At 35.6% G+C, this 27,233-nt stretch overlaps 10 protein-coding genes across 10 annotated transcripts; 9 read left to right on the top strand and 1 right to left on the bottom strand.

Annotated features, from left to right (window-relative positions):
* Positions 1-410: 410 nt before the first annotated feature.
* On the top strand, positions 411-2,328 carry PHYBLDRAFT_189513 (hypothetical protein). Its single transcript, XM_018439672.1, has 3 exons — positions 411-701; positions 825-1,341; positions 1,593-2,328. Exons 1-3 carry the CDS (start codon positions 692-694, stop codon positions 1,939-1,941), a joined length of 876 nt encoding a protein of 291 aa, XP_018283755.1. The 5' UTR covers positions 411-691; the 3' UTR covers positions 1,942-2,328.
* Positions 2,329-2,557: 229 nt separating this feature from the next.
* On the top strand, positions 2,558-3,814 carry PHYBLDRAFT_175888 (hypothetical protein; the record flags this gene model as incomplete). Its single annotated transcript, XM_018437600.1, has 4 exons — positions 2,558-2,571; positions 2,793-2,836; positions 2,990-3,043; positions 3,285-3,814. The coding sequence occupies 4 exons, from the start codon at positions 2,558-2,560 to the stop codon at positions 3,812-3,814; spliced, it is 642 nt and encodes a 213-aa protein (XP_018283754.1).
* A 4,462-nt stretch (positions 3,815-8,276) lies between these two features.
* On the top strand, positions 8,277-9,193 carry PHYBLDRAFT_80346 (hypothetical protein; the record flags this gene model as incomplete). Its single annotated transcript, XM_018443575.1, has 2 exons — positions 8,277-8,475; positions 8,555-9,193. The coding sequence occupies exons 1-2, from the start codon at positions 8,395-8,397 to the stop codon at positions 9,191-9,193; spliced, it is 720 nt and encodes a 239-aa protein (XP_018283753.1). The 5' UTR covers positions 8,277-8,394.
* Positions 9,194-9,547: 354 nt separating this feature from the next.
* Positions 9,548-11,400, top strand: PHYBLDRAFT_175886 (hypothetical protein; the record flags this gene model as incomplete). The annotated part of the gene is made up of 6 exons (XM_018437599.1): positions 9,548-9,676; positions 10,312-10,386; positions 10,428-10,473; positions 10,547-10,569; positions 11,300-11,306; positions 11,372-11,400. The coding sequence occupies 6 exons, from the start codon at positions 9,548-9,550 to the stop codon at positions 11,398-11,400; spliced, it is 309 nt and encodes a 102-aa protein (XP_018283752.1).
* A 313-nt stretch (positions 11,401-11,713) lies between these two features.
* Positions 11,714-13,707, top strand: PHYBLDRAFT_175885 (hypothetical protein; the record flags this gene model as incomplete). The annotated part of the gene is made up of 6 exons (XM_018437598.1): positions 11,714-11,771; positions 11,831-11,909; positions 11,964-12,172; positions 12,248-12,762; positions 12,829-13,408; positions 13,460-13,707. The coding sequence occupies 6 exons, from the start codon at positions 11,714-11,716 to the stop codon at positions 13,705-13,707; spliced, it is 1,689 nt and encodes a 562-aa protein (XP_018283751.1).
* A 1,290-nt stretch (positions 13,708-14,997) lies between these two features.
* On the top strand, positions 14,998-15,898 carry PHYBLDRAFT_119848 (PDH complex E3BP; the record flags this gene model as incomplete). Its single annotated transcript, XM_018428713.1, has 4 exons — positions 14,998-15,100; positions 15,200-15,300; positions 15,373-15,484; positions 15,591-15,898. 4 exons carry the CDS (start codon positions 14,998-15,000, stop codon positions 15,896-15,898), a joined length of 624 nt encoding a protein of 207 aa, XP_018283750.1.
* A 3,445-nt stretch (positions 15,899-19,343) lies between these two features.
* PHYBLDRAFT_153186 (hypothetical protein) lies at positions 19,344-20,019 on the top strand (the record flags this gene model as incomplete). The annotated part of the gene is made up of 2 exons (XM_018433089.1): positions 19,344-19,454; positions 19,585-20,019. 2 exons carry the CDS (start codon positions 19,344-19,346, stop codon positions 20,017-20,019), a joined length of 546 nt encoding a protein of 181 aa, XP_018283749.1.
* A 57-nt stretch (positions 20,020-20,076) lies between these two features.
* On the top strand, positions 20,077-20,881 carry PHYBLDRAFT_153185 (hypothetical protein; the record flags this gene model as incomplete). The annotated part of the gene is made up of 2 exons (XM_018433088.1): positions 20,077-20,226; positions 20,348-20,881. The coding sequence occupies 2 exons, from the start codon at positions 20,077-20,079 to the stop codon at positions 20,879-20,881; spliced, it is 684 nt and encodes a 227-aa protein (XP_018283748.1).
* Positions 20,882-21,106: 225 nt separating this feature from the next.
* Positions 21,107-21,978, bottom strand: PHYBLDRAFT_160771 (hypothetical protein). The gene is made up of 6 exons (XM_018434244.1): positions 21,876-21,978; positions 21,733-21,809; positions 21,636-21,663; positions 21,545-21,581; positions 21,292-21,461; positions 21,107-21,220 (listed from the first exon to the last, which is right to left on the bottom strand). The coding sequence occupies exons 1-6, from the start codon at positions 21,951-21,953 to the stop codon at positions 21,170-21,172; spliced, it is 441 nt and encodes a 146-aa protein (XP_018283747.1). The 5' UTR covers positions 21,954-21,978; the 3' UTR covers positions 21,107-21,169.
* A 202-nt stretch (positions 21,979-22,180) lies between these two features.
* On the top strand, positions 22,181-27,221 carry PHYBLDRAFT_184080 (hypothetical protein; the record flags this gene model as incomplete). The annotated part of the gene is made up of 17 exons (XM_018438878.1): positions 22,181-22,528; positions 22,585-22,871; positions 22,941-23,005; positions 23,068-23,188; positions 23,279-23,509; positions 23,593-23,731; positions 23,822-23,964; positions 24,026-25,139; positions 25,213-25,333; positions 25,402-25,462; positions 25,511-25,668; positions 25,754-25,908; positions 25,970-26,215; positions 26,268-26,331; positions 26,384-26,498; positions 26,621-26,706; positions 26,784-27,221. 17 exons carry the CDS (start codon positions 22,181-22,183, stop codon positions 27,170-27,172), a joined length of 3,843 nt encoding a protein of 1,280 aa, XP_018283746.1. The 3' UTR covers positions 27,173-27,221.
* Between the last annotated feature and the right edge of the window lie 12 nt (positions 27,222-27,233).

Genomic DNA, 27,233 nt, shown 5'->3' with positions numbered 1-27,233 from the left:
ATATAGACAGTCAATACAGTCAGTACAGTCAGTTAGATTATTAGACTCAAAGTCAAATAGCCAAACAAGCAAGCTGAATATATATATACAATTTTATAATACTATACCAAGCATTATATTGAATAGAATTGTGTTGTTTGTTTACCATTCTCATTATCCAATTAAAATAATAATAATATCATTATAGTATTTTTTTTTTGTATGTGGGTGTTTGTATTATACATATATAAATCTTCCTTATTTCCTTTTTATTTTATTTTCTGCTGTTTTACCACCCAATCCAAAAAAGGAAATAAAAAGAAAAAAAATATTTTTCTTTTTTTTTTATATTACATATATTATATCTATATATCTCTTCTTTCTCTTTTTCTCTCTCTTTCTCTCTTTCTCTCTCTAAACACACACATATTATATATTATATATATTATTTATCATTTTCTTTTTTTTTTTAAAAAAAAACTATACTACATTACACTATACTACATTACACTACAGCATACAGCATACAGCATACAGCATACAGCATACAGCATACAGCATACAGCATACATAATACACCATACAGCATACAACGCACACACACGCACACACACGCATACACATAGACACATACAGACACATACACACACAGATATACAAAAATTTATTTTCTTGATATAAATACATACGTATATAATACATAAAAAAAAATATGGCACTTGGTATGAATAATAACAACAACAATAATAAAATGTCAACAAGAAACGCTTGTGAAGACTCGCTTGATTTCCCACCTCTTGAATACAAGGCTAATGATGACAATGATGAATGCATCTACCATTCAGACCAAACCCCGCAAACACCAACCTGGAGGGACCTGTTACCAAGACTGGGCCTATTTGTTGCCATTGCACTGATCTCTCTTGGATTCACCGCAACCCTCGCCAACCAGGTCTTGGGTATCACTCTGCCAAGAACACTAGAGGATGCCCAGACAACCGCAACACAGCTAGAGAAGCTTGCGTCTTCATCCTGGCAGGACTCTCTTTCGGTCGCCGGATGTTTTTCGGTTCTCTATCTCTGGCAGCAGGCCTTTTCAGTACCGGGTTCCGTCCTCTTGAATCTATTGGCCAGTTATCTGTATGGCATCGGAATTGCTACTGTCTGGACTAGTCTCTTGACAGCAGGTGGTGCTACACTTGCATATGCACTTGCTCTCTTGGTCGGAAAGCCTTTTATGCACATCGGCTGGGTTTCTAAGCGTGCAGACTCCATGACACGCCAGATGAAGACCAACAAGACCAAGGCAGGTCTCTTTTGGTGGTTGCTGTTCATCAGACTGTTTCCCTTTTCACCTTATTGGTAAGTTTTTATATCATTTTATTTTCAATACATGCATATACATATATCTACATATATATATATGTATGTATTAGATGTTAATATAGCAACAAGATAAGATGTGCCTTGCTGTGCTGTGCTGTGCTGTGCTGTGGTCGTAGCTATAGCGTATTGTACTTTGTTGTACTATGTTGTGTACAGACCACAAAATTGTAACCAACCATCTTCTTTATTTTTATAACTTTGTATATTTTTTATATTTTTTATAATAGGTTCATCAACATGGCATCTCCGCTTCTTGGCGTTCCAGCCCTGCCATTCTTTTGGTCTACCTTTTTGGGTTCGATGCCATACAACTTTGTGTGCGCACAAGCAGGTGATGTTCTGGGAGACCTGACCTCGACCTCGGATATCCTTTCTGTCTCCCTTGTCCTTAAATTACTCGGGGTGTCCATTATTTCACTTGTACCCGTTCTCTGGGGTAAAGCAATCCAGAAAGCCATTCGCCGGTCAATGGGCCTACCACCATCTAGTGAAGATAACGGTGAAATCGAGAAAATCGAAGGTCTTGAACTCGGTGACGCAGGATACACTCGCCTACCACTCCATGACCGCGAATGATTTGATAACTAATAATGAAATAGGCTGATTGACAATGGATAACCTGTAGAATGGATAACCAAAAAACAAACAAACAAGCAAGAATTGCAACGATAATGAAAGGATAATTATTTCAATTATTATAAAGATAATATTTTTTTATATATATATTCTATTCTTTCTATCATTATCAACTCAAATCAGCCTTAGTCAGTTAGTGTACATTAATTCTTTATTTATTTTTATTATTTTCTTAAATCTATTTGTTCATACTTTCCTCACTCACTCACTCACAATCTCTCTCTTTCTCTCTCTATTAATATATATATATATATCTATATCTATATCTATATTTTATCTTATCTTATCTATTTACCTCTTTATAATAAAAATCAATATATTCAATATAAAAGTATGCCGATTCTTTATAGACAATGAAAATATTCATACTAATAGTAATAAATGGCTATTTATTATGTATTGTAATTTATGTATATATATATGCACCTGTGCATTTAAAGAGACTATATATATATATAAAGGAGAGAGAGAGAGCGAGAGAGCGAGAGTGAGAGGGGAAGGGGTAAAATGATGGGTTTTTCATTCATTCATTCATTTTCTTTTTTTTTTTCATAATATGCATGTATGTATGTATATTTATATATATATATTAAACTCGACCCTTTAACCTCCCCCTTTCTTTCTTATCTCTTTCTCTTCAATTTCAAAGAAAACCTAATCATTCTGAAACCCCAGTCAATTAGCATATTAATATTATTATTATTAATAATAATAATAATAGTAGTAGTAGTAGTAGTAGTAGTAGTAGTAGTAGTAGTAATAGAGTGTCCATTAATATTTTCTCTTTATAGTCTTAACATAAAGTTCCCTTGTGGAATTCAAGGAAACACAGGAGGTTATTTATTTGTTGATTAGTATTTAGCTATCTACATTTTCTGTTATTTTTTTTCTTTGCTTTTGCCAAGCTCTAGGAAAATGTACACATATTCCTCAAATAAATTCTGATCATTCAATACTTACAAATGTGTAAAACTGGCTTTGGAATTAGATAGCATTATTGTGGACCGAATATCTAGCAAGATTAAACCAAAAGAAGAAAAAGGTAAAGAAGTAGAGTAGTAGAGAGGAAGAAAGGAAGAAGAAGAATAAAAAGAAAAAAAAGGGTTCCTTTTAGACGCCCAATATCCAGTTGATCAATAAAAAGAAAAAGAAAACCTAGTTTATGACAGTCTGTTCCTGTTTATATATAGATTTGTATAAGTATAAGTATATTACAGATGTATATTGTTTCCTTCTTTTCGCCTTTATTTTATTTCGTTTTGCTTTCCTTATTTTATGCACAGATTCCAAGGCCTTGATTACCATTAATATTCATATTACCACTACTATTACTCCTACTACTCCTACTACTTCTATTAGCTATTTATTATCTATCATGAGCCATTTACCAGAATTGCAACTACAGCAACACCAACACCAACAGTCAGATTCAGCACTAGAGAAAAACATCTCTGTCAAAAAACCTTGCAAGCTATTCGATCTACCGGTTTGGATCTACCTTGTCTGTATTGCCTTGATACTCGGCATCTTTCTCACAACATCTGTCACCCTCTTGCTCAACAAGTCAAAAAACGAAGCCAACAGATATGAAGACAATATCATCACAATGGCCATCGATGGACACAGCCAAGATCCAGGTCTCGATCAAGTCAATGCAGCACTACAGCAATTTACTGTCAGTTCAATAACAACAACTGTCACAAAAACACTGCAGCTGTCACCATCACCAACACCATTATCATTATCCTTGTCCTTATTCCTATTACACTCCCCTTCTCCCACTAGTATACACATTAAACAAACAAACACCTAAGCCAAATCAACATCGATCGAATTATCATTTCTACTTGTTTGTTTAATATATATTTTCAATCAATGTTCTGTATATCATTTCTTATTTCATACTTTTACTAAAATGCAAATGCAAATGCAAATGCAACTTCAAATACACAAAAACCGTTCTTGCCTGTATACCATTCTCTTTATTTTCCTCCATCTTCTTTAAGTACCTCCTATATCTAAAAAAGAAAGAAAACATTCTTTTTTCTTTCTTTTTGGCACGATGTGAGATTCTTATCTGGAATTCACAGGTGCAAAAGAATACACACAATCATTAATTGAATTTGGGAATTTATTCCAGGTACCCAATGCACCCACACAACCACACAATCATACAATAATTCATAGAAAAGGGTATCATTTATACTCTCATTCTCCTATACCTTTACCCAAAATAATAACCAAAAAAAAAGGAATCGAAAGAAAGACCAAGTTTACCTTTGTAGCTGTGAGCGTAAGTGTAGCTTACAAGGCAATGTTAGAACATGAGATATTTAATATATATATTTTAAAGTAAAAAAAAAACATACATGAAATTTGTATTGCTTATTGCTATTGCACCTAATATCATCTATAATTTGCTATTATAAACTTTGAAAGACCACCAAATACATATACACGGTTTGTAATCAATCTACTGTAGTTTACGGCATACATTACATTACATTACATTGCATTACATAACATTAAAATTACCTTACCTTACATTAAGTTTCTATTGTTATTTTCTGTAAAATATTTCAAAATCTTCTTGGCTTAATCTCACTTTATTTTACTTATTTTCATGCTTAAACAGCCATTACAACAGCAAAATAGAAACAACTTACTCCTATTCTTAACTCACTTTACCAGAATTCTCTAACCATAATATTCATTTTCCCAGTATATAAATGTCTTTAATATTTATATATATATATAAAATAATAATAATAACCAAGTAAAATAAAAAGCAAACTATAGACTATTCTGTCTTATTCTTTAAGAAAAGTTTGTTACTGCAGAATATAATATCTTCTCCTGTCAATTATCACCAAAGTACTGGTACATCTGCCGTTATATGGTGTCAATCTATGGCCTTTATTTTAATTTATTTTATTATACAAAAAAAAAAGAAAGAAAGAGAGAAACTTTAAAGGCGTTTAACAAGATTAACTTTGAATAGACTACAGTTCCTCCCTTTGATAAGTATCATAGTGCCATAAGCTGTATATTTATTTATGTACATAATATCCAGGTCTACAAAGTCCAATTGGAAACCAAACTTGAGCTTAGATTCCAATGCATTATACAATAATAACAATTGTGCTTCTGTATAATACTCTCTCATAACCATAGATCCAAAGAGAGTACAGAGGAAAACCAAAAGACATGTGTCTGTTATCCAAACATACACACACACAACAAAAAAACGAAAATTATAAAACAATTATATATCTGCCTTGATTTTATTTTTATTTTTCCATGTGAATTTGACATCAAGCAATAATTACCCATATAAATTGTTTTCTTTCTTTCTTTCTTTCTCTCTCTCTCTTTCTATTCTTCTTCTTGTTAATTGATTAATGCCAAATGTTCTAATAGAAAACAATTATACTATCCAAGTATAAAAATATATATCTTCCTCTTCTTTTTTCTTTCTTTGTTATAAAAAAGAAAGCATTAAAGGCCTAAAGAAAGAAAATCTTGTAATGACTCTTGGACTAGTATATAGTATGAATTACACTTGGATTATCAAATACGCAGAATTATAACAGAATTCAATTGTGACAAGAATAATTCCTAAAAGAAACAAATAAATAGACCCATATTTATCTCAAATCTTTTGACAGGATATTCGAATAGAACGATAGATAGATAGATAGGTAGATACATACATAGAGAGAGAGAGAGAGAGTGACAAATCGTGTTTTTTTATGGTATAACAACAATACTCCTTACAAATTGCAAGTTCTGTAGTACGTTACTTGGCACTTATTTAAATTGACTATGTACATTTAAATACACCCAGATAAAGAAAAGAGTAAAATAGTCGATATTTTATATGCTAACTCATTGTTAATTCAAGATACGCACACACAAAAAGCTTTACATTGGGGATACTCAATTTAAGCTTATGTACCATTCGAAATTTGTACATATTAGACGTACAATTATTATTTTTTTTTAAAAAAAAAGTTCTAAAGAAATTCTGTCCAATAATATTGCGTTGACGAAAAAAAAAGTTACGAACGTTAACGACCGAGTACCCTCATAATTGATTTTATATTTTGTCATGTGTGCGCTGCGACTGTTAGTACACTTTTAGAGTTTCTTATCAACAAACCTTGAAACCTCAATGTGTGTACACTATAGATATACTTACGACATTCTCTCTTTTTTTTTTAAAAAAAATAAATAAAAAAATAAAAGCCTTTTCGTTGCAGTATTTTTAGAGTCCATAAAATAATTTAGCTTATAGTTAGGAGAGTTATCTAGAGGGAGGCCTTGAATACATATATACATACATACATATATATATAATTCTAAAGCAAATAACTCAAAAAAATTGTAAGAGGTAAGAGGAGGTTACCCAGAGGAGATGAGAATGATCAAGGAGTGGATTCTGAATAAATGATACGGATTGTATAGATAGTACAAAGACTAGCGACTGTCCCACCAAATATGGACAGATCAGCGATTCGGTTTGATTAAAAGCACCTGCGTTGCCAGTAGCAGCGTCTTTAATTGCATAATGTAGCAGTTCTGCAAGGTAAGATGAAAAAAGAAGGGGTAGAGGAAAGACCAGAGGAAAAATATAATCAGATTTAAGATTTGTTTTTATGAATATTTTTTTTTATATTTCTTTCTATATTTTTATACACAAATGGAAGGAATGTCAAACTGCTCAAAGTGAGTCTTTTCTCACAAATAAGACGTGAAGAATGTAGAATAGCAAAAAGACATTACCTTACATTACATTACATGACATTAATTAATTAATTAATTAATTAATGATTGTAGTGACAATTGAGAGCTTGAAAAATTAAAGAACCAAGAGTGGCTGTAAAGAGAATTGATTTTTGTTTTTCTTCTTGTGATAAACTATAAGGAATACACAGAAAGATGAGAAAGTTGGTCAAAGGAAGTATTCGTATACTTGTTGCAAATGAGGAGCATTATTTTGACACATGGGAAATTCGCATGGAAATAATCCATGTCGTTTCCGTGTACAACAGGAGTGGGGGAGGGGGAGTCTAGAAGAACGGGACATATGGTCAGTGAATCTTTGCACCTAACCTCTTTTAAATAGTTTCAATTAGATTTCCAAAATAAATAAATAAATAACTTGTTGACAGCAAGGGAACCTTTTGTAATTCTTTTCTTTCTTACTTAAATCACAGTATTTATATATATATATATATATGTATGTATAATTTAGTTTAAATGTATTGAGTATGTATGTGTATGTGCGTATATAGAATACTTTCAAGGAGAGCAGACCCAAGATCATTAAAGGGCTTATAAGGTTTCATCGAGGGTGGTCTTGTGACCCAGTCCAAAAATGAGATACACACTGTTTGGAATTACAGATGAGAGAGACGAATAGAAAGTAGACAGATGAGAAATATCATCAGAGCTAGATATCCATTATCAAGAAAAAGAGAAATGAAGAAAATGAAGATGATTTGTAGGCAGCTCGATTAGGTTGTTTGAAAGCCTTTTGACCGAATTGTACACATTTCTTGAGTTAAAGGTAGATATGTTTGACGGCGAGGACGGGGAGATTTGTACCAAAAGAGACAGGAGCTTGAAAAAGGAGGGCTCCCTTTTTTTTGTCTTTCTTTCGGGTACAAGGTAGAAAATGGAATAGGCTAATTTGTCCCTTTTTTTTCAATTGACAAAATGTGTGTATGGTTATGTGCATTTGTTTGTTTGGGGTTTGATTTTAGGTAGGGTAAATGGAAAAAGTGAATATCTGTTTGTTATGACAAAAGAAAAATAGAGCGCAAGGTTGTTGTTTTGGCTGTATAAGAGTGATGAGTAAGATAAATATAATTTACATTTATATTCGATGGAGCTTAGTGTAGAAGGAGGTGCCTTTGTGTGGTTAGTGGTTTCCAGAAAGCAAGTTTAAACAGCACAAATATTTGATAGACAGTGTGTTTATACAAGGCAATGATCAGATCTTTAGATATATAAATACAAAATAAAACATTTGTAGAGCCAAAATATATGCTGTTAATCTTGCCTGATATCCATTGATCTATACTTCAAATACCACGTCAATCCTTTTATTCCTGCTATCTAAGAATCTACTATAGGCAACGCAAATCATCACAAATTCCTTATAAACACACACACACACAGTAGGAGAGTTTTTACACATATAAGTTCATTACATGTGATTAAAAGGCTTATACCATTAATTGTGACTACAATTTATTCTTTCTTTGTCTATAACATTAATTGATTTCAGTAAATCATTTTATAATTATTAAAGCATCACTATATCAAAAAGTCAAGCTTTGAGAGTCGTCGAAACTCGCCTATCAGAAAAAAAAAGACATATATAAAATGTCTTTTAACCAGATGCTTAGCTATGTTACAGAGAGTGTCTCAAAGAATATGGCACCTATCCAAATATCAGGAGAGCAAGTACGTCTCAAGTGGAATGATGCCTCAATTGAGAAATGTTTTTAACAAAGTATATATATATATATATATCTATGATTAGGTCAATCAGGTTGCCAATCAAGCAATGTCATCAATCGATCACCTTGTCAAGCAGTTACCTGATGCCGCAACGATTCACCAACAGTCAATCAACGTAATCAATTACTCAAAGCCAAAAATTGCGGCCTTGTCTGAAAATGCACCAAGTCTTGCGACTATCTCTGGACATTCAAAGCATGCTCTGGAATGCATTTCGTCATCAGCAAATTTCGCTTACAGTAATCTACCTAGTAATGAGCAAATGTCAAGTGTTGCAAAGACTGTTATCGAAAACGTAAAAAATACAGAAGGCATGCAAAACACTGTCAAGGGTGTCTTGGATCATGTACCCAATAGCGTCGCGATTGGAGCTGCAGGTGCTATAGCTGGCGGAATTGTGGTTCCTCTTGCAGTTGCCGCACCACCGTTACTTTTAGGATTCTGGCCTGGAGGAATCTTGGCCGGCACTCCAGCCGCAGCATGGATGGCATCTTTTGGTGGTGCCGTACCAGCAGGAAGTCTTCTCGCTGCTATGCAGTCGTTAGGTGCACTTGGGCTGACTGCACCTATAATACCCATTGCGGCCGCAATAGGGTCTGCTGGAGGAGCTATTTCAGGTGCAGTTTTTGGCTATAAAACTGAGCCTAATAATACAAACTAGCAATAGCCATTTTTTTTTTTAAAAAAAAAATGTATTCAGGGTTTCACTAGTTTTGGATGTTTTAATTTTCAATGCTGTCGGTAGTTTAATTAAGTATATGATTGGTTATACAATATTAAAAGTGTTGGTTTGACACTGTAATACCAAGTGTACTATTCGCTTTGATCCTTTGGTAATTGTATTCTCAACATTTCGTTCCTCATAGCTATTACAAACCTGACTTGCTAAGTACTCGTCTACCATGTAAATGATGATGTTATCAGGAGAAGAGTGTTTTTTGTAAGGTCTTCAAAATGAATTGAACTGGTCCGGATGTTTTTCCTCTCATACTCGATCAAAAGCTTCCATTCCCATATGTATCAATGGTTGCTGAGGGCTTGGTATTGTTGTCGAACGGCAAAGGGGAGGGGGATAATACTGGCCATAATTCTTCATGACTGTCTCCACATTGGTGGAGACATTCTTGTGATACTTGAGGCTATTGTAAGTAAAGCGTTTTACGATTTTTTCTGATCGTTTATTCTCAATCTGCCCCTTGTAATCTGATGCTGTTTTCGTCTACCAACTGTTATTTTTTTCTTTACCGTTCCAGAAAGCGAAAAAAAATGCCGAGTGGCCGTCCGCGTAGATTTCGTTTCTAATATAACAAGCAGCCAAAAAATCTAATGCTGTTCAATACTTTTGTAGTCCATTTACCTGACTCTCTTCTTTCCTTCTAGAATACTTTTCCTACTATATAATCCAAGATTTGCAAAGTTAAGAGCATTCCCAGCAATCCATTTTATCTTTCTTTCTATCTCAAATTTAAAATTATAGTTAAATGTGGTATCCCAACAGTTCAATTTATATCTATCTATCTATATTTTTAAAAAATTGTAAAATAAGCACGTAACTTACTCTGCATTTAAATTTTTTGCAAATCTTCTTACCGTTTTATAACCACATCACTTAAAGCCTACTATCCATTCAATAAACTGCTAAACTCATTTTTACACATTAACTGTAATATATAGGAACTAAACTTCTTATAGGGAAGAGTCACATAAAACTTGAGGGGAGGCGGGGAGCTCTACTTCCAAAAAGTATGCTAATGATTTATTAATTTATTATTTATATAGGTCTATGAATTCATCACAAAAAAAGATGTGTGTCCGAGGGAATTTATGTGTGCCTGCGTAGATTTGCGTACCTGGGTAGATTTTGTGTGTGTGTGTGGGTAGATTTTTTGCGGCAGACGTGGAATAGCGGAGGTACAAATATTAAGAGAGGCAAATTGAATAGTAAGAAAAAGAAAGACTTTATCGATTGATATAAACAATATTATTCTATCTCTTTAATAAATAACACTCACAGTATATACTCTTTCTGAGATTAAGGTACTAAACCAAATCCAGTTCTGAGCACCTTGAATATTATTTTAATTTTTTTTAATAAAATACACTCTCACAGTATCTATTTTTTTTAATATTGAGATACCAGCTCAAAATCAATCACAAATATCTTAATTACAATGTAGTGTAATAATTAAAAAAAAATATAACTAAAATAAGAGGATCAATTACTTGTTATCATATAATAATAAGAAAGCAAAGAATAATTGAAAAGTTGTAAAAAAAAAGCAAAAACAAAATAAAATAAAATAAAATAATTAATTTAAATTTCAAATTCCCAGTCTTTTTCGTAGATTGCAGGGCATTTTTGGAACTCAGCTGTTTTAAGAATTTTTAGTGCTCAAAAACACATAGGAGCGTAGCAATTTTGTGAGGCTAGAAAAATCCCTCCACAAAAAAAATTGCGGCGGTGTTTCAATATTTTGTTTCTCCTAATGTCGTATAATTAAAAAAACAAAATTTTATGACTTCGTAATTAGAATCTTACTTTAGAAAAAAATATTACTAAACTGTCTATTTTTTATATGCTACAAATAAAGTAGCAAAAGTAGCAAAAAAAATGTCGGCAAGTGAAAATTAAATAATTGGATTTCACATATAATATTGCACTTTATGTGTGAGTATATCTGTTTTTTTTTTTTTTTTATTTATTTTTTTAAAAAATAAAAAATAACTATATTAATTTAACTTTTTTCTTGTCTTATATATAATGTAGAGAGCTAGTATATATTTTTTTTTTTAAAAAAAAGATAAATTGAACTACTGGGTAAAATGACCTTTTCTTTAGCTAAAGTGGCTATGTTTAACTTTAGATAAATTAAAAATTAACTCACTGCTAAAGATGTTATAATAAATCATAATAGCTCCATTTATTTATTAATGTACACTCAAAATATAAATAACCTGTTTTTATGATAAAATATCAAAACACCCGAAGAATCTTACCGTGCTATACTGTATTAGTATTTCTTAATAACTTGTTTTAATTCGAGAGATAAACAATATTTTTTTTTATTAAAAGAAAACTATGGTGGATTAGTCATATTTATTTCTGACATATATTTAAGAAAAAGTTGTCTTGAAAAATTCAGTTCATCTTCTCATATCTTCTCTTAATATTTCTTTTGTGATGACAGCCACAGTTCTGGATGAAGACTTTGATAACTATTCGTACATAGCTGGAATAGGTAAAAAAAAAAAACCCCACTTCACTTACACGCATGTACTCAAATTTAATTATTACTAGATTTTGGGACCACATTTTCGGGATGCTCTTGTGTATACACCAAAGACAGTACTGACGAGATATTTGACATAACTGACTGGTATATAGTCATATTCTCATCAAAATAAAGAAAAATATACATATCATGCTATAGGCCAAATCGAGGCGGCTACATTTATCCCAAGGTTCCTACAGTGTTACTTTATGAACAAAACAGCAAAAGGGTCCTTGCATGGGGGAATGATGCTATTTGGAGAGCAAAGCGTCCAAATTGCACAGCTGTTTTGATCGACAATTTCAAGTTACTTTTAGATCATAGTCAGAAGCATAGCACACTTCCAAATGGCTTGACTGTTATTGAAGGTTAATCCTATAATATCTTTTTTTTTGAAAAAGAAAGAAAGAAAGAGCGTTTGTTCTAATTCTTATGTTTAATAGTAATCTCTGACTATCTTCGTGAATTCAAGTTATATATACATACTTATTTTGAAAGTAAACTCGGTGCAGTATATGATGCCTCAAAATTCAGATATTGTCTCACGGTTCCAGCCATATGGGATGATGAAGCCAAAGCTATCATGAGAGAGGCGGCTATCCTTGCCGGAATTATTAACCGTAGAGATCATCCAGACCGACTGATACTTACTAGCGAGCCAGAAGCAGCGTCCTTATATTGCGAAAAGAAACTGGGTCAATTCAATCTTACCCATGGGCAACGTTTTATGATCTGTGATGCTGGCGGTGGCACTGTAGATTTGATTGTATTCGAAATCGATGCTTCTTCGGGCCCAAAATTTCTTCGTGAAGTTACAAAAGGCTCAGGAAGTACATGTGGGTCGACTTTCTTGGACAAAAATATGCGAGACCTAATGAAGAAACGATTTGGCAATTATGCTGACAGCAGCAAAGATGTTATAGATAACTTGCTCGAGCATTTTGTTAGTTCAACAAAGGTATGGCCTATTCGACAAACACAACGGAGACGCGTAACTTAATGGAACTGAGCATTATTATTATAGCCTCAATTCGATAACGAAGATGATGAGTTCTTTATTCTGCCAATCTCATTAAACCCAACAGAGATTATGCTATCGGATATCGGGATAGTTGATGGGAGGATTCAAGTCACAGTTGATGAGCTCCGTGAGGATGTGTTTAAGCCAGTTGTAAAACAGGTTTTGGACTTGATATCTGATCAGATAGATCAATCTCAAGCACACATTGATGCTATATTTCTTGTCGGTGGATTTGGTCAATCGAGGTATCTGGAAAAATGTGTAAAAGACACGTTTAAAACCAAAGTTGGATCGATATATATACCAAGTCGTGGTGAATTAGCTGTTGTTCGTGGTGCAGTCATATCTGGAGTGGACCCCAACAAGATCACGCACAGAATATTACGGCGTACATATGGGATCTGTGTCGATTCTATATTCGATCCTTTCAAAGACCCACACGAAAAAAGATATGTAGACCATGATGGTGTCCCACGCTGTAAAGATTGCTTTAGTATATTTGCCAGAAAGGGAGAAGTCATGCCTATAAACAAATGTGTTTCGAAAACCTACTTCATATTCTATCCTAGTGTCATTGGGCTGGGTACGGCTTTTAGAAACCTTTTCACTGTTGGAATCTAACAAGTTTATTTAGACTTGTTTGTTTATGATTTCGATGGAAGTTCTCCAAGATATACCACTGATGTAGGTGTTCGCAAGGCAGTCAGGTCTTCTGGTGAGGCCCCTATTTTTCCCGGTGTTGAGCAAGGGGAGAAAGTATACTTTACAACAAACATGTACTTTGGAAGGACTGAGATCATGATTGAGATTTTAATCAAGGACAAAAAAATTATTCATACTTCAGATTTTGTATCTCATGAACTTGAGAAACTCATTGGTTGAATCTACATATGTATACATAACCAGCACATTGTCTTTACAGAACATATCAGTAATCTTTTATGAAACCTTTTACTCAATATTAACCAAACCCAAGTGTTATCGGCTTAGGACTTCTAGCATTTACTACCATGCTTTTTATTCTAGTATTTCACATTCTCAGTATAAAATAAGGATGCTGGCATTATATAGTAGACACGAGTAAAGTTTGCGTATTATACATACACATGTATACCTTTTGCTAAAAACCTAGAGTGGCTTGTAAAACCTGCGATAGTCCTGTGTGAGTGTGTGAAATAAAAGACTACATTTTCAACAACAATAAAAATAACAGGGGAACAGCAGTAAAGTTTTGAGAGGATATAACGATGATTAGAGTGCGTAAACATGGGTTTAAATGATGTTTTTTTATTAGAATAATGTCCTTTAGCATAGTAAAGAAGATATCTAGTGATATAAAGAAAAAAATAAGATGAATACGTTGAGCAAATCGTTTTCTTAATTTTCCGGGAACTGAAATGTTATATGACCCTTGATGAAGGTCTGTGCTCGTTTCATTTCATTTTTAACCGTATATAAGGATTTTACTGATTGAAATTAATTATCCATTGTATCGGTTTAAGTGACACTTTAAAGCCTATGAATCAGGTTATATATATATATAAGCAGGTATTATTATTATTTACTTGGATCGAATACCTCATGAAAATAGATTGACATAAACCTTACCCGATGTTAGTTTATAGAGTAAGCTACATATAAACATATCTCATAAATTATGACTTAGTAGCTGATATGTTCTTATTTTGCTATCTAGATAGACACTCAATATGCTTTTATAGCACTATACAACTAGAGTAATTTAATAATCTCAGTCTTGTTACTGGTATACCTAAAAGCATTAAAGTACCCTAGAAATATTAAAAGAAGTAATAGCTTTATTATTCTTTCTGTAAGTCTAATGCATTTATAATTAATAGACTTTGTCTCTATCGGTCACCACTAGGAAGCTCCTTTCATTCTGTACAATCACCGTCACATGGTTGGGGCAGATTTTGGATCACTACTCTTCCCGTGTTTTTCGCTGTTAATCCCGCGAGTCTATTTATTTTTTTTTTCTCCCTTCCCTCCCCTCCCTCCAATTCCATCAACCTCTTTTGACTCAATGCATCGAATCACTACACGCCTTACTGCCCGCACCAAGGCCACACAGTCTTTTGGTACCGTCGCGTTTATTTCTTTACTATTTCTCGGAAAAAAGAGCCTCCAACTCACTATATTACTATAGCAGGAATGCACACTTCGGCTGTGCGTGGAGCTATCACACGTTTTAACCTCCCTGCAATGAGCCCCACCATGACCGAAGGTGTTATTCACAAGTGGATGAAGAAAGAAGGTAATAAAGCGAACAGTCTTTGTATAGACACTTACCTGAATATATATACATATATAACTTATATTACGAGATTAATAATATATTAACATCATTTTACAGGAGAGAGCTTTACTGCTGGTGAAGTTTTGATCGAACTTGAGACTGACAAAGCTCAAATTGATGTCGAGGCACAGGACGATGGTGTATTAGCCAAGATTATTGTTAGTATCTATAGGGCTAAGTAGTGTATTTATGCTCAATTTCATAACTATCTGTATTTGCATGTTCATTAGTTGAAGGAAGGGCAAAAGGCTCCAGTAAACACTCTTATCGGTCTTTTGGCTGAAGAAAGCGATGATATCTCTAACGTCCAGATCCCCGAGTCAGAAGATGCACCGGCCAAGGGTATGTTCTTATACTGTAAATCCTTGACTTTTTGAGGATACAAAATAAGCGCTATGATTTTTTTTGAAGACAAGTAATTAACGTACTAGACGATTTTGTTTTGTAGCAGAGGAAGCCGCTCCTGTCCCACCACCAACCCAGACCAAACAACCCGAAGCACCCACGAAATCCATTGATCATGGTGCTATTGATACTAAGCAGTTGAAGAAACCATTATCACCTGCTGTTTTGAGCCTTGTCTTGAAACATCACATTACGGATGTATCGGCTATCAAGGCAACTGGACCTGGTGGACGTATTTTGAAGGGCGACGTATTGGCTCATATTGGACAGATTGCCTTTAGACCTGCACCAAAATTCAACAACTCTGCTGCTCCCCCCAGAGATCAGATTGTATTCGCAAAGGTAAAGTAGAAATCCGGGTTTTAAATTAGGATTCATTGGTTTAGTTGGCATTACTTATTTATTTTTATGATGTGCTTGAATCCTATGAAATAGCCCGCAGAGACAAAGGTTGTTAAGGAAGAAAAGATCGTGTTGCCAAACTTCATTGCCAAACAGGTAATCGTAGATGACTTGTTGTCCTTACGCCGTACATTGAATGGTAAGGATAGGATAATAAAGAGAATAAAAGATACTCTGGAGAATAAAAGACTAAAGTACATATGTGATAGACCAACACAACACAAGTGTGAGTGTCAATGACTTTGTCTCCATGGCCGCTTCCCGTGCATTGCAGGATGTAAGCAAAAAGACCCCCGCTAAGTCTACAAGCGTTGTCCATCAGACCAGCCCTTCTGTTTTCCAAGAGTCTTACAAAGGTGGAGAATTCAAGTAAGTATGCGAATGGATAAAAGTTAAAAGAAAATCTCAATTCAAATTGACCAATGATTTTTTCTTTTAGAATCCATCACCTTGCCCCTACTGTATACGACTTCATCTCAGATAGTGAGGAACCCTCTAAGCCTTATGTACTCCACGTAAGCCCTAGCAAGCGTGCTGATCTTGGACAAACAAAGAAGTCGCCTGATAATGATATGTTGGATCTGATTGGATATTTGGGTGGAGAATCATCTACCACCAAGGCTCGCGATGTTAAGTTGGTTACTGGAGGATCCAGAATTAACTTTGCGGAACAACCTTCAAAGTACACCTACACCGTTGAATTCAAGCTCCAGGGTGATAAGCCTGGTAAGATTTTGAACGATATTAAGGCAGCAGCCTTCTTGGACCGTGTGGAGTATTACGTTAGACATCCTACCGAACTTGTACAATAATCGACTACCTTATTTTCTATTTCCCATTACACGCACATACTTTCTTTTTTATTATTCTCAATATCTCTTATTATCGGGGAGCTATCTTATATACATATACATATACATATACATATATATATATAGCACAGAAAATAATATTTATTTATTCCAAAAGAGCACTGAAATAGAAAAGGTGTAGACAGAGATATGTTTCTGTATATTTAAAGTTAATAATTGTGGTCTTATTGACTGGAATATCATTTTTACTATTACAAAAAAATAATATGCGTAGTAAAAATATATATTGCTGTCAGATTCAGACTAGTATACATTTTATTTGATATTAAGCCGCACCAAATAGCTTTAAGATTCAGTAATGCTTTGTCTTTCGGGCGGTTCAGGTCGACAAAAGCTTAGATAAAATGAATGAGTTTTTTTTTAAGAAAAAGATGAAAGAATGTCTAATAAATTCTGCTTTGTTCATTATACATTATTACCTATAAGACACCTTGAATAATTTAGGCATATGACTCCTTATCTATCTAATTCTCTATGGAAACTTGAATTTTATTTAGCAATGTACATCGTATTGGGATATATACAAGCTTGTTTTCTTGCACAAGCCTGTTTTATTTAACTTTTTTTTTTTCATCCTCAAAATCCGTTTTCCTTTTGGAACATAAATCTTCTTTTTCTGTGACGCAGATTCTATTTGAAAAGACGCAAATCGTGGTAGAAAAATAAATAAATAAAATCCTAAACAGGCTTGCACATCCCCTTTAACCATCTCTTTGTTCCCTCTAATTTGTTTTTTTTTCTTTGACGTGATCAGTAAGCCAATTTGAGATAATATACTATCTATAACTCCAAAAATGGCACGTCGTGAAGGATATGAAAACAATATCGGTAAATCAGGTGCTACGAAGTACAAGGCAAAGAAGACAGAAACAGACATAGAGCCAAAGGCAGTCTAGTATGATGACACTGATGGACATGATTAGGGCCTATTCTCTGAGAATGATTGGAAATGCCCACTGTAAGTAATCACCACCATCATATTCTTGATTTTGTATTGATTTAATACTCCATATATACATAAAAGGTGTGGAAATATCAACTGGTCACGACGTGAAGAGTGTAATCAATGCTCAACAGCGAAACCAGGGGCAGAGAATGGCCTGTCTAGACGGGAGGGTGCTGGAGGAGGGTTTATGGAACGTGATCGTGTAGTCGAATATCGCTCTCGAGAGGAAGAAGACGAATGGGATGAATTTGGACGTCGAAGAACGAAAAAAGCATCAGAGGCAGCAAAACCAAAGCAAATATCCTCAAAGAAAAGCATATCTGAAGAAGAGGAAGAGGAAGATGATGGCGACGATGATGGTCGATGGGATGCTTGGAATGATATATTAGAAGACAAACCTTCAGATAAAGAAACAACGAAAATATCACCAAAAAGAGAAGATGATGCTTATAAGATAAAAGATTTATCGGATGACACTCGTAGAAGTCGCTCTTCCCATAATCGTCACCGTCATAGTAGCCGTAGCCGTAGCCGTAGCCGTAGCCCAAGTCATAGTCGCAGCCATGGGTATAGCTCTCCACGTCGACGTTACCATTCCCGTTCACGCTCCCCAGAGAACCGCCGTTCTCGTCGTTATTCTCGTTCAAGATCTCCCGAAAAACATCGTTCTCGTAATCATGGCCGTAGTACATCTCCACGCAAATTGTCACAAAACCGCCGGGACAGATATCGACATTCTCGTTCACCCTCTCGTTCACCCTCTAGAAGCCATCGTTCAAAGAGTAGCTACAATCGGCGATCTTGATCGATAATGAATGGAACGCTATATTCAATTACACATATTGACGAGAAGGAATGAAAATACTTTAAAGTTGAAAGGATGTATTGCAAGTTGTATTGTTATAAAGTATTCAATGTATTTTCATACTTATTGTTTACATAAACTTGTTAAATCGATATATTGATACTGGGCTTTCGATGTAATATCTTAAAATAATCGATGAGTCATGGGGGTTTCTTTTATCAGCTATATTGATTCAAGTGAATTTATTGGATGCTTGGATACTTACAGCTTTATCAAAATATTCATCGGTCCTTTTACTTGGAATAAAACTAGTAGATAAAAATATGACAACTTGACACCTATAAAAAAAATAAGGCCAGGGTGAATCAAGTTTCTGGGATATTTGACACTACCGTATTTTTACTTAATTTTCGGACCTTTTCAAAAAAAATTCGGACTTTCTCAATTTTTTTGGAAGAACTCTTTTCTCAATACAGATCGTACCCCTTTTTTTTGGCTTGCGTTTCTTCCCAAGCTGTTTTTTTTCTTATTTTTTGTTTAGATACTTACCCTGACAACATCAGGCATGAAAACAACTTGTAACAAGTGTAATATATCGGTTGACGGGTCACTAAAACGTCATGAAAAGAATTATTATACACCTTTTATTTCAGTGAAATACATGGAAAGCGAAGGTTTGTTCTTTTTTTATATTTTGTGTTTTGTTCGTTAACATGTGCGAAATTTTTCTCCCAGATTCATAACAACCAACCATCCTTCGTTTGGAACGCAATGAGATTACAAACCGATTTGAATGCTCCTTTTGCAAGAAGACATGGGTTACCTGTTCAAGCACTCGCACTTATTTTTATCGACACGCTGGGAAATGCTGCGATTCTTCTGGTAAGAACGAATATAAATATCGAGTCTTTTCTGCTAACCATTATTGTATCAAACACAGCTAATTCATCTGGTGATGAAGAAAGTGAAATTGAGGACACGACCACTGCCACCATCGAAATGAAGGCCACAGAACTTATCACTGTTTTCTGAATCTGTTGACAGCCCTCAAAGAAGCATTGATGAATCAATTTTACGTGCCCTAAGACAATCAGGCGGTTATACCTGTGAGAGAAACAAAGCCCTGTGGATTGCAGATAGTTTGAAATTACAACCATTTGCATTACTGGGCGACAATCAAGTGGAAGAAATTGCTCTAACCCACTGCGACAATCTTATGCCTTTGATCGCCAAGAGTCAGGACCACCGTTTTTGCGTCAAACATGTCACAGCTGGCAAGGAACGTGTATGGGATAACAGTCTTATATCAACAAATGCAAATTCAACAACGAATATCGAAGCAAATCTCATGTCGATCCAAAATTACGGGCCTTACGCCCAAAAACTATCCAAACGATGCTACAAGCAGTTGGATATCAACTCCTGTCAATTATTGAACGACGACTGAACGTTTTTACCTCAACTACTATTTGCCTGCGCCCCATTGCTTGCCGGTGCGATTATTATGAACAAAAACAACGAGGCCGTACTTGTCAATGTGGTATACACACCACAATTGAGTGAAATACAAACTACACAATCCAGAACGGATACTGCAATTGCTAATGAACCTGTCAGGGTCACATCTCAGGAACATAACAGACACCAGGCACTCGTACACTTCACACTGCTTCAGTGATAACCAACCATTAACCGGCGGAGATATTAAATTAGGGAGCCAAATGTCTATATAAACAGCTATGATCTTCTTTCTTAAATAAACAACACTCTCACAGTACCTATTGTTCCCTTTCAAATATTATTCGTATACCTCAGCAAGAAATCGAAATGCAAACAAGGTTGATCGGTTTGATCTGCGATACCAACCTCGACAATTAAGATCAAAGTTCCAATACCCTTCAACATACCTCTTTTGTCGCGCACCAAGTATCTTTGCAAATGGCATGTGGTCACAACCATATAGCATTTTCACCTTATACGAAGCACCTGACACAGGACACGAATCAGCAGCAAAAATAGCCTCGAAACTTTTTCTCAGCATTGCGGAAACTGTCCAATCTAACACCCATCCAACGTTGCCAAAAACTTTCGTGAATACTTTATTGACCAAGTGCCAAGATGGGCAAGTGAAATCCATACTGCAACAAATCGTTGAACTATACCACGGTGAAAACGCTGTAGATATCTTGGAAAACCATTTCCTCAACGAAAAATTAATGTCTTTAGCCAACTTGATGTCAGCAAGCCTCGTTTCAGCAAACAAATCAGTGGCAGAAAATGTGAAGTCTCGTGTCCTGAATGGTTATTAGTGCGCTCTTGTCATTTCAATTTTTGAATAAAAATCCTCGCTGTTGTATGTGTGAAAAGAAAAACGAGAAGTACAGCTAATGAGAACATCGACTCTTATATACTTTATAAAGGTTTCACTGTGTTCTAATATTCTCAAAGACTTATTTATTATGTATAACTACACTAATTTCAAACCATGGTCTTCTTCTGCCATTATTCAATTATCCAAATGGATAAAATTATATAACTTAAACAGACCTATAATTCTCTTTGTCATTCTTTATTATTATTATTATTATTTTCAAACATTACAGGTCATATTCTTCATCCGAATCATCATCGAATCGTCGGCGGTTGTACTACAGTATACCCATCAATCAATATAAAAACAAACAAACAAACAAACACACTTTTGGATAGAAAGACTTACCACAATGCGAGTCTTGGAAGGACTGGGTTCTTGCTGGTTGATTTGGCCAAGAAGGTCAATCAATTGCTGTTCGGTAACTTTATTTCTAAGCTGGTTAGACTGAGCCATGCGGATCAAAAGATCTTCGACAGCACGAGCTTTGTCAGCCTTCACCATCTGAATGCGTGCCACTATAGCAAATAATATAGCAGAATAAAATTGGCATAACGAAGCTTATATTATATCTCCTTTGCTTGTGTCTATCATGACTTACGGCGTTCACGAGCACTATTATCCAGAATTTGGAAAAGCTTTATAGATGTTAATATTGAATCCTTGAACGAATCTTTTTCTTTTTTGCTTACCATGGTGCGACGCATCTCTTCCATTTGACTGTTGAAAATTTACAATCAGCTTTGTCTAGTCTACCATTTATCTTTTTTATTAAACGATCCAACTAACCCCTTCTTGGCTTCATCTTCCTTTGAAGCACCACCACCAGCAGCACTAGGAATAGAAGCGCCTCCACCAAATCCGCTCTGAACGCGTCAAAAAAAATAAGATTAGAGTAAAATGCCGAATGCGATCATCTGGTAGTATATTACCTGTGGAGCCGATGATCCACCAGCTTGCAATTCAGCCATGCGTCTTGCTCTGATAGCCTGAAGTTCGTCGTCTTCCATTGTCTAAAATATAAAGATGCAAGTTTGAACTGTGCATTTTTTTTTTCGGTTTCATATTTTGAGCTTGATGTCACCAAGATTCAACACTCGCTGATAATTAAAACAGCGCTGGCTCGACTTGTCAGTAAGTGCTTTGCTCAAATTGCTTCATTGCACAACATAATTCCATTGACGCCCTTGTTTCTTGACCTTTATAAACAAGAAAATCATCTCATTATAACCGTGTAATGAACACATACCCAGCTGAATATCTGCTTCATCCAGTACCTGTACTGGCTGTTTATGGCCTATCGGCTGATCAGACCTCTACAGAGAATGAAAAAATACCAACCCAAAAAGACTCTGAAGAGTCAGTCGCCGTTATTTCAAGCTCTCCCCAAACTCGACCATCATCAGGCCGACAAACCCCGGGAAATAATGCATTGAACTTACGATCCAGCCTAGCTAGCACGCTCCATTCCCTTCTCCACAACAAACACGACTTCACACTCTACGAAGCTACTCGATATCTTCATCAGAATTCTGCGAATGGAGCCCAAGGAATTCCTCCATTTAGAGTTCTTTCGATCAGCAAGGTATAGATTATTTATTTCCTTTGTACTTATATTTACGCTTTGTGGTCAATAAAAAGGATTATACTTTGCCTACACCGTCGTCTTCTGTACACTCTCCACTGTCACCCCTTACACCCCAGTCACCACTTTACCCAGATGGAATTATGAGTCCTTTGTGGATAACGAAGTACCTCGAAACACCGAGTGTAATAGTTGGATTTTACGAGTTGTGGGACTGGTCAAGTGAGCCTGGCCAGGGGTCCAAGCCCGTTAGAGAAACAGGGCCACTTGGGGCACATGTAATGATGGATCCTACAGAGCGCGAAAATGATGTTGCACTTGCCCAGGAAATCAATGATAAGAGGTAATGATACTATTATCCTGTGGATAAACAAAAGAGTGTGTGCATATAAATACACTCGTATGTATGCAGAAAGTACTTTCAAGATAAGGGTATCAAGTTTTCCGCTGTAATCCTTCTCAAAAACCGCCATACTGGTAAGAGCAATAAATACTTTTAAAAAAAAGATAGAGAAGTAAACTCTCTATTGTTTAAACAGAAGATCCGAGTGTGGAAGAACGTTTGAATTTAATCAGGAAGCAATCTGGTTTGGATGCAAAAAATTCTTTCTTCACTGTTGCACCTGGTAGTCATCATGATTTACAGGAGTTTGTAAACACGTAAGTAATCAAGAGATGGAGCGTATGGTAAAATGAATAGAGAACCATTGGTAGTTCAATGTGGTCACTGAAAACAACAGATATATTTAGCCTTTATCGATGTCTTTATGAATCTGCTCTTCAGTACTACAGCAATGTCATTAAGAAGTTACGCAAGAAGAAATCTAAACTGCCCTCACCTGCTTCTTCTGCTCGTCCTTCTATGGCAGACTTAACATCTAATGAGCCTCAACCATTGTCTTCTCAAGGATGGCAATTACGCTATGATTTGAAGATTGCTTTTTTCCAAGAGCTTAAACAAGACATTGAAGCAGCTTTAAAGTAAGTAATTTTCTAGCTTTGAATAAGGAAGTAAGGAAAAGAAATGAAAAGTACATATAGCTTATGAGTGAAAATGTATGAAGGACATGTGTTGTAGCTTATGGATTGTTGGGGGATGTTCTTGCTCCAACCTCATCCGTCACACAAGGCTTGGTAAGTCTTCCTGCACGCGGGAAGCGTTGGACTGAAGCCCGTGCATTGGCAGATTGTATCAATATTAAGGTAATAATAATAATAATAATGAAAAGGAAATAAAATAAAGCATTTTACTGCTTGATCTATTAAAGCTGTGTGTAATTGAATTTTACGCAGATATGTAGATTCCACTTATTTTTAAACGATCACACTGCTGCTTTTTCACAATTGAATGGTCATCTCCATTTGTTCCAAACGTATTCCAGTGCATGGGGTATGGGGGAACAGTCGTTCGAATACTGGGAATGGCTCTCTAAGCAGTAAGCAATTAAGATTTGCACATAAAAAAAAAGAAAATAATTAACCTAGCTTAATTATAAGGTATCGAATCTTTGCGGATGTAATTGATTCTGCTATTCAAGCAGGATTTAAGATTCCTCTTCCAACTGCTTACTTGACAAACAATGGAACCGCTAATGTACCCGGAAGTCCACTTTTAGGTGGATCAAATAATAATCTGAGCTCTAATTCCCAGGTTGTTGGCTGTAATCCGGGTGCGATTATTCAGCACCCAGGCTTTTATTACCACTTGGCAGCAATGTGTTGTGCGGAACGACGAAGACGATTTTTGGATATCGAACGGTCCGAGGCAGCAAAAGCAGCAGCAGCAAATAAGGAATCTGTGGCACCCAGCCAACTGGAGGTTCTATTGAGTAAAGAACGCCAGGTGGATCATTCGAGTCTGACAATTGAGTTACTCACCAAGAGTTACGAGCAATTTAAAAAATATCGCAATGGTCGTATGACGCTTTATCTCGCTGCCGAAATTGCCGGAACTTATTATGAGACAGGAAAATTTGAGATGGCACTCAAGTTCTTTGAACGGATTGGAAAAACATATCGCAAAGAGAACTGGCATATGGTTCTTACTTCTATTCTGAGATGGTCACTGCGCTGTGCAAAGGAACTCGGTTCTTGGGAACGCGCAGTCGAGTGTCTGATAGAACTAATGGCAGAAGAACTTCCGATGGCTAAACAGAAGCGCGCTGATATCCAAAGAGAGCTTTTTGATGTCTTATATCACAATGAAGCATCGAATACTATCAAACACGCACCACTTACCATTGCCATGGACCAAATCAATTCATTCTTAAAATGCTCTGTTCAGTTCCTTAATCAAACGAGTTTTGTAGATACCCCCGAGCTTTACCAAATCAGTCTTTCGACAGATAAAAATTCACCAGTCCTACCTTTCAGATTCAATGCTATGCGTGTCTTGTTCAGTGAACCACAATACAACTGTTATCTCGAGGATGCAGGCTTAGATGAGGAAATGAAGAAATTAGATCTTATTGATTTTAGCAAAGACATGACCAAGGCAACAACTGGGGATTATGTGGATTGGTTTACCAAGAAAGTTGATCTAAGAGTGACTGAACACCAAACTCGCGTATTCCAAGGGCAAATTATATCCAAAGACTGTGATGGTATAAAGGTAAAACTTGAAGAAGTTATAGTAAAATGTAGAATAGTACTTGAGTACCAACTTATCATGTATATATTTTTAGATTGTTGGTGTCTGTCTCGATCTAATCTCACCTCAATGGAATGTTGCCTTGAGCTATTCCTTTGATAAATTATCGGATGATCAGACAGTGACTCGAAGAAAATGGCTTGAACCTTCAGGAGGTATACATACATATTATTGGTTAATATCATCAGGTAATTTATGTATATCTTTTATTATGCTGTTACAGATCCCAGTGGTCGTCCAAAATTCAGATTCATCAGTGGTCGTGGTGAGCTTAGTGCTATAAAGTAAGTATTATAGCTGGTATGTAACTTTATTAAAAAATCGTGAATCAGGATTACACAAAGGCCGCCTCGGATTCAATTGTCCATCCATCAATTTTCGCCTGCATTATTGGACGAAGATTTTGAGATGTGTGTGACAGTGACTAGTGAAGAAACAGAGCGCATTGATGTGACACTGTGCATGGAGATTAAAAATGCGGAGGGACAAGGTAAATAAATTAGTTAGTCTTTACTTGATAAGCCAGAAATATATTGCATACAACTAATTAAATTTAATATAATCATAATAATTAGCCGGGGATTATGCTTGGTTTAAAGAAGCAGGCGATAAATCTTTAGAATCTGCTCGTACATTTGTGATTGGGGTTATTGAGCCTGGACAGTCAGTGTCGACTGTTGTTTATATTCACGGAACCGGTAGTGTAGGCCCACGGTTGGTAAACTTGAAGGTACGAGCATATAATTGGAATGTGACAGTGTTCATTTCAATTAACGTGCCATCTGTGACAGGCAGAATATGTGTTATCAAGTGCCAGTGGCAAGGCACATGTTCCAAAGGTCGAAAAAAGTGAATCAGTTACAATTCCATTTGTCAGTCCATTTGAGACTACATTCGAGTTGTGTGCCCAAGGAGAGGACCAAGGAAAGACGGTGCCATTTGACCTGAAGAGAACAGAAAAATGGCTCATGGTTGCTGCAATTCAGTGCTGCTCTACATGGAATTTAGATATCGAGAGCGTTAGACTAGAACAAGAGGTAATTCGTTTGTATGTGTGATTGATAACATGTATTAAATTATATTATTTAGGCGTTTGAACATCCTTACACTTTTCTCAAGCTTTTATCTAAAATGGACAATTTCAAAAACCAAGGCAAGATTAATATAGGACATTAAAGCAATCTGTGGACTGACAAACATTATAGTGTGGAAAACTAGCCATGTATACAATGCAAACTATCTTTTTAGATTGTCAACCATGGATCTGACAGAAGCTATGCCTTCTGTGCCTGTCGGGAATATCGTGGTACAATGGAAGAGGTTAGAAATTATGACAACGTGAAGATCATTGAATTGTAATAATTAAATTATTACAATGAAATGACATATATATATATATATATGCACATATTCTTATTTCTAATATTTCTGGATATTCACAGGCATGGTCAAGAGGGCGCTTATTCCAAGACAGTGCTCAAAGCTCCAGCTCTTGAATTCCAGCAACTTAGCCTTGTGGTGATTGCTGGTAAATACAAATCAATTAATATTTACAATAATAGAGGGCTTTTATTTTTATATCTTTCTAACCAAAAATCTATATAGATATTCCTTCCGAGCTTTATATGGGAGAGCCGTTCACGCTAACCTACACGATTCACAACCCCACAATTAACCTTGCTGAGTACACGGCATCGATAGAGTTGAGCGATGCGTTTGTGTTCTCGGGCTATAAGCAGTTAAAAGGTCGTGTTTTGCCACTGTCGCGGGCCTCGTATCAATACACGTGTTATCCTCTCGTAGCAGGAAAGGTCAGACTCCCTCGTCTAAAGGTGATAGCAAAGCAGCAAGGCACAGAAAAAGAGGTTCCGGTCGAGTTGCTTGCTGTTGGCGTAGTGGTTACATTAGACAATGCTCTAGATCAGCAAGTACGACAAACTACAGTCGAACAACAGCCCACTCTTGTCTTTGTGGGTGCAAAGAGACATTATTGAGCGCTAATTTGGTGTAACGATGACATTAAACCAGATGTCCCATATAAGCAACTTGCTCGCG

This window comes from Phycomyces blakesleeanus (assembly GCF_001638985.1).
Source record: "Phycomyces blakesleeanus NRRL 1555(-) unplaced genomic scaffold PHYBLscaffold_42, whole genome shotgun sequence".
In the NCBI taxonomy this organism is placed as follows: domain Eukaryota; kingdom Fungi; phylum Mucoromycota; class Mucoromycetes; order Mucorales; family Phycomycetaceae; genus Phycomyces; species Phycomyces blakesleeanus.
This window is presented reverse-complemented; position numbering and strand designations above follow the sequence as displayed.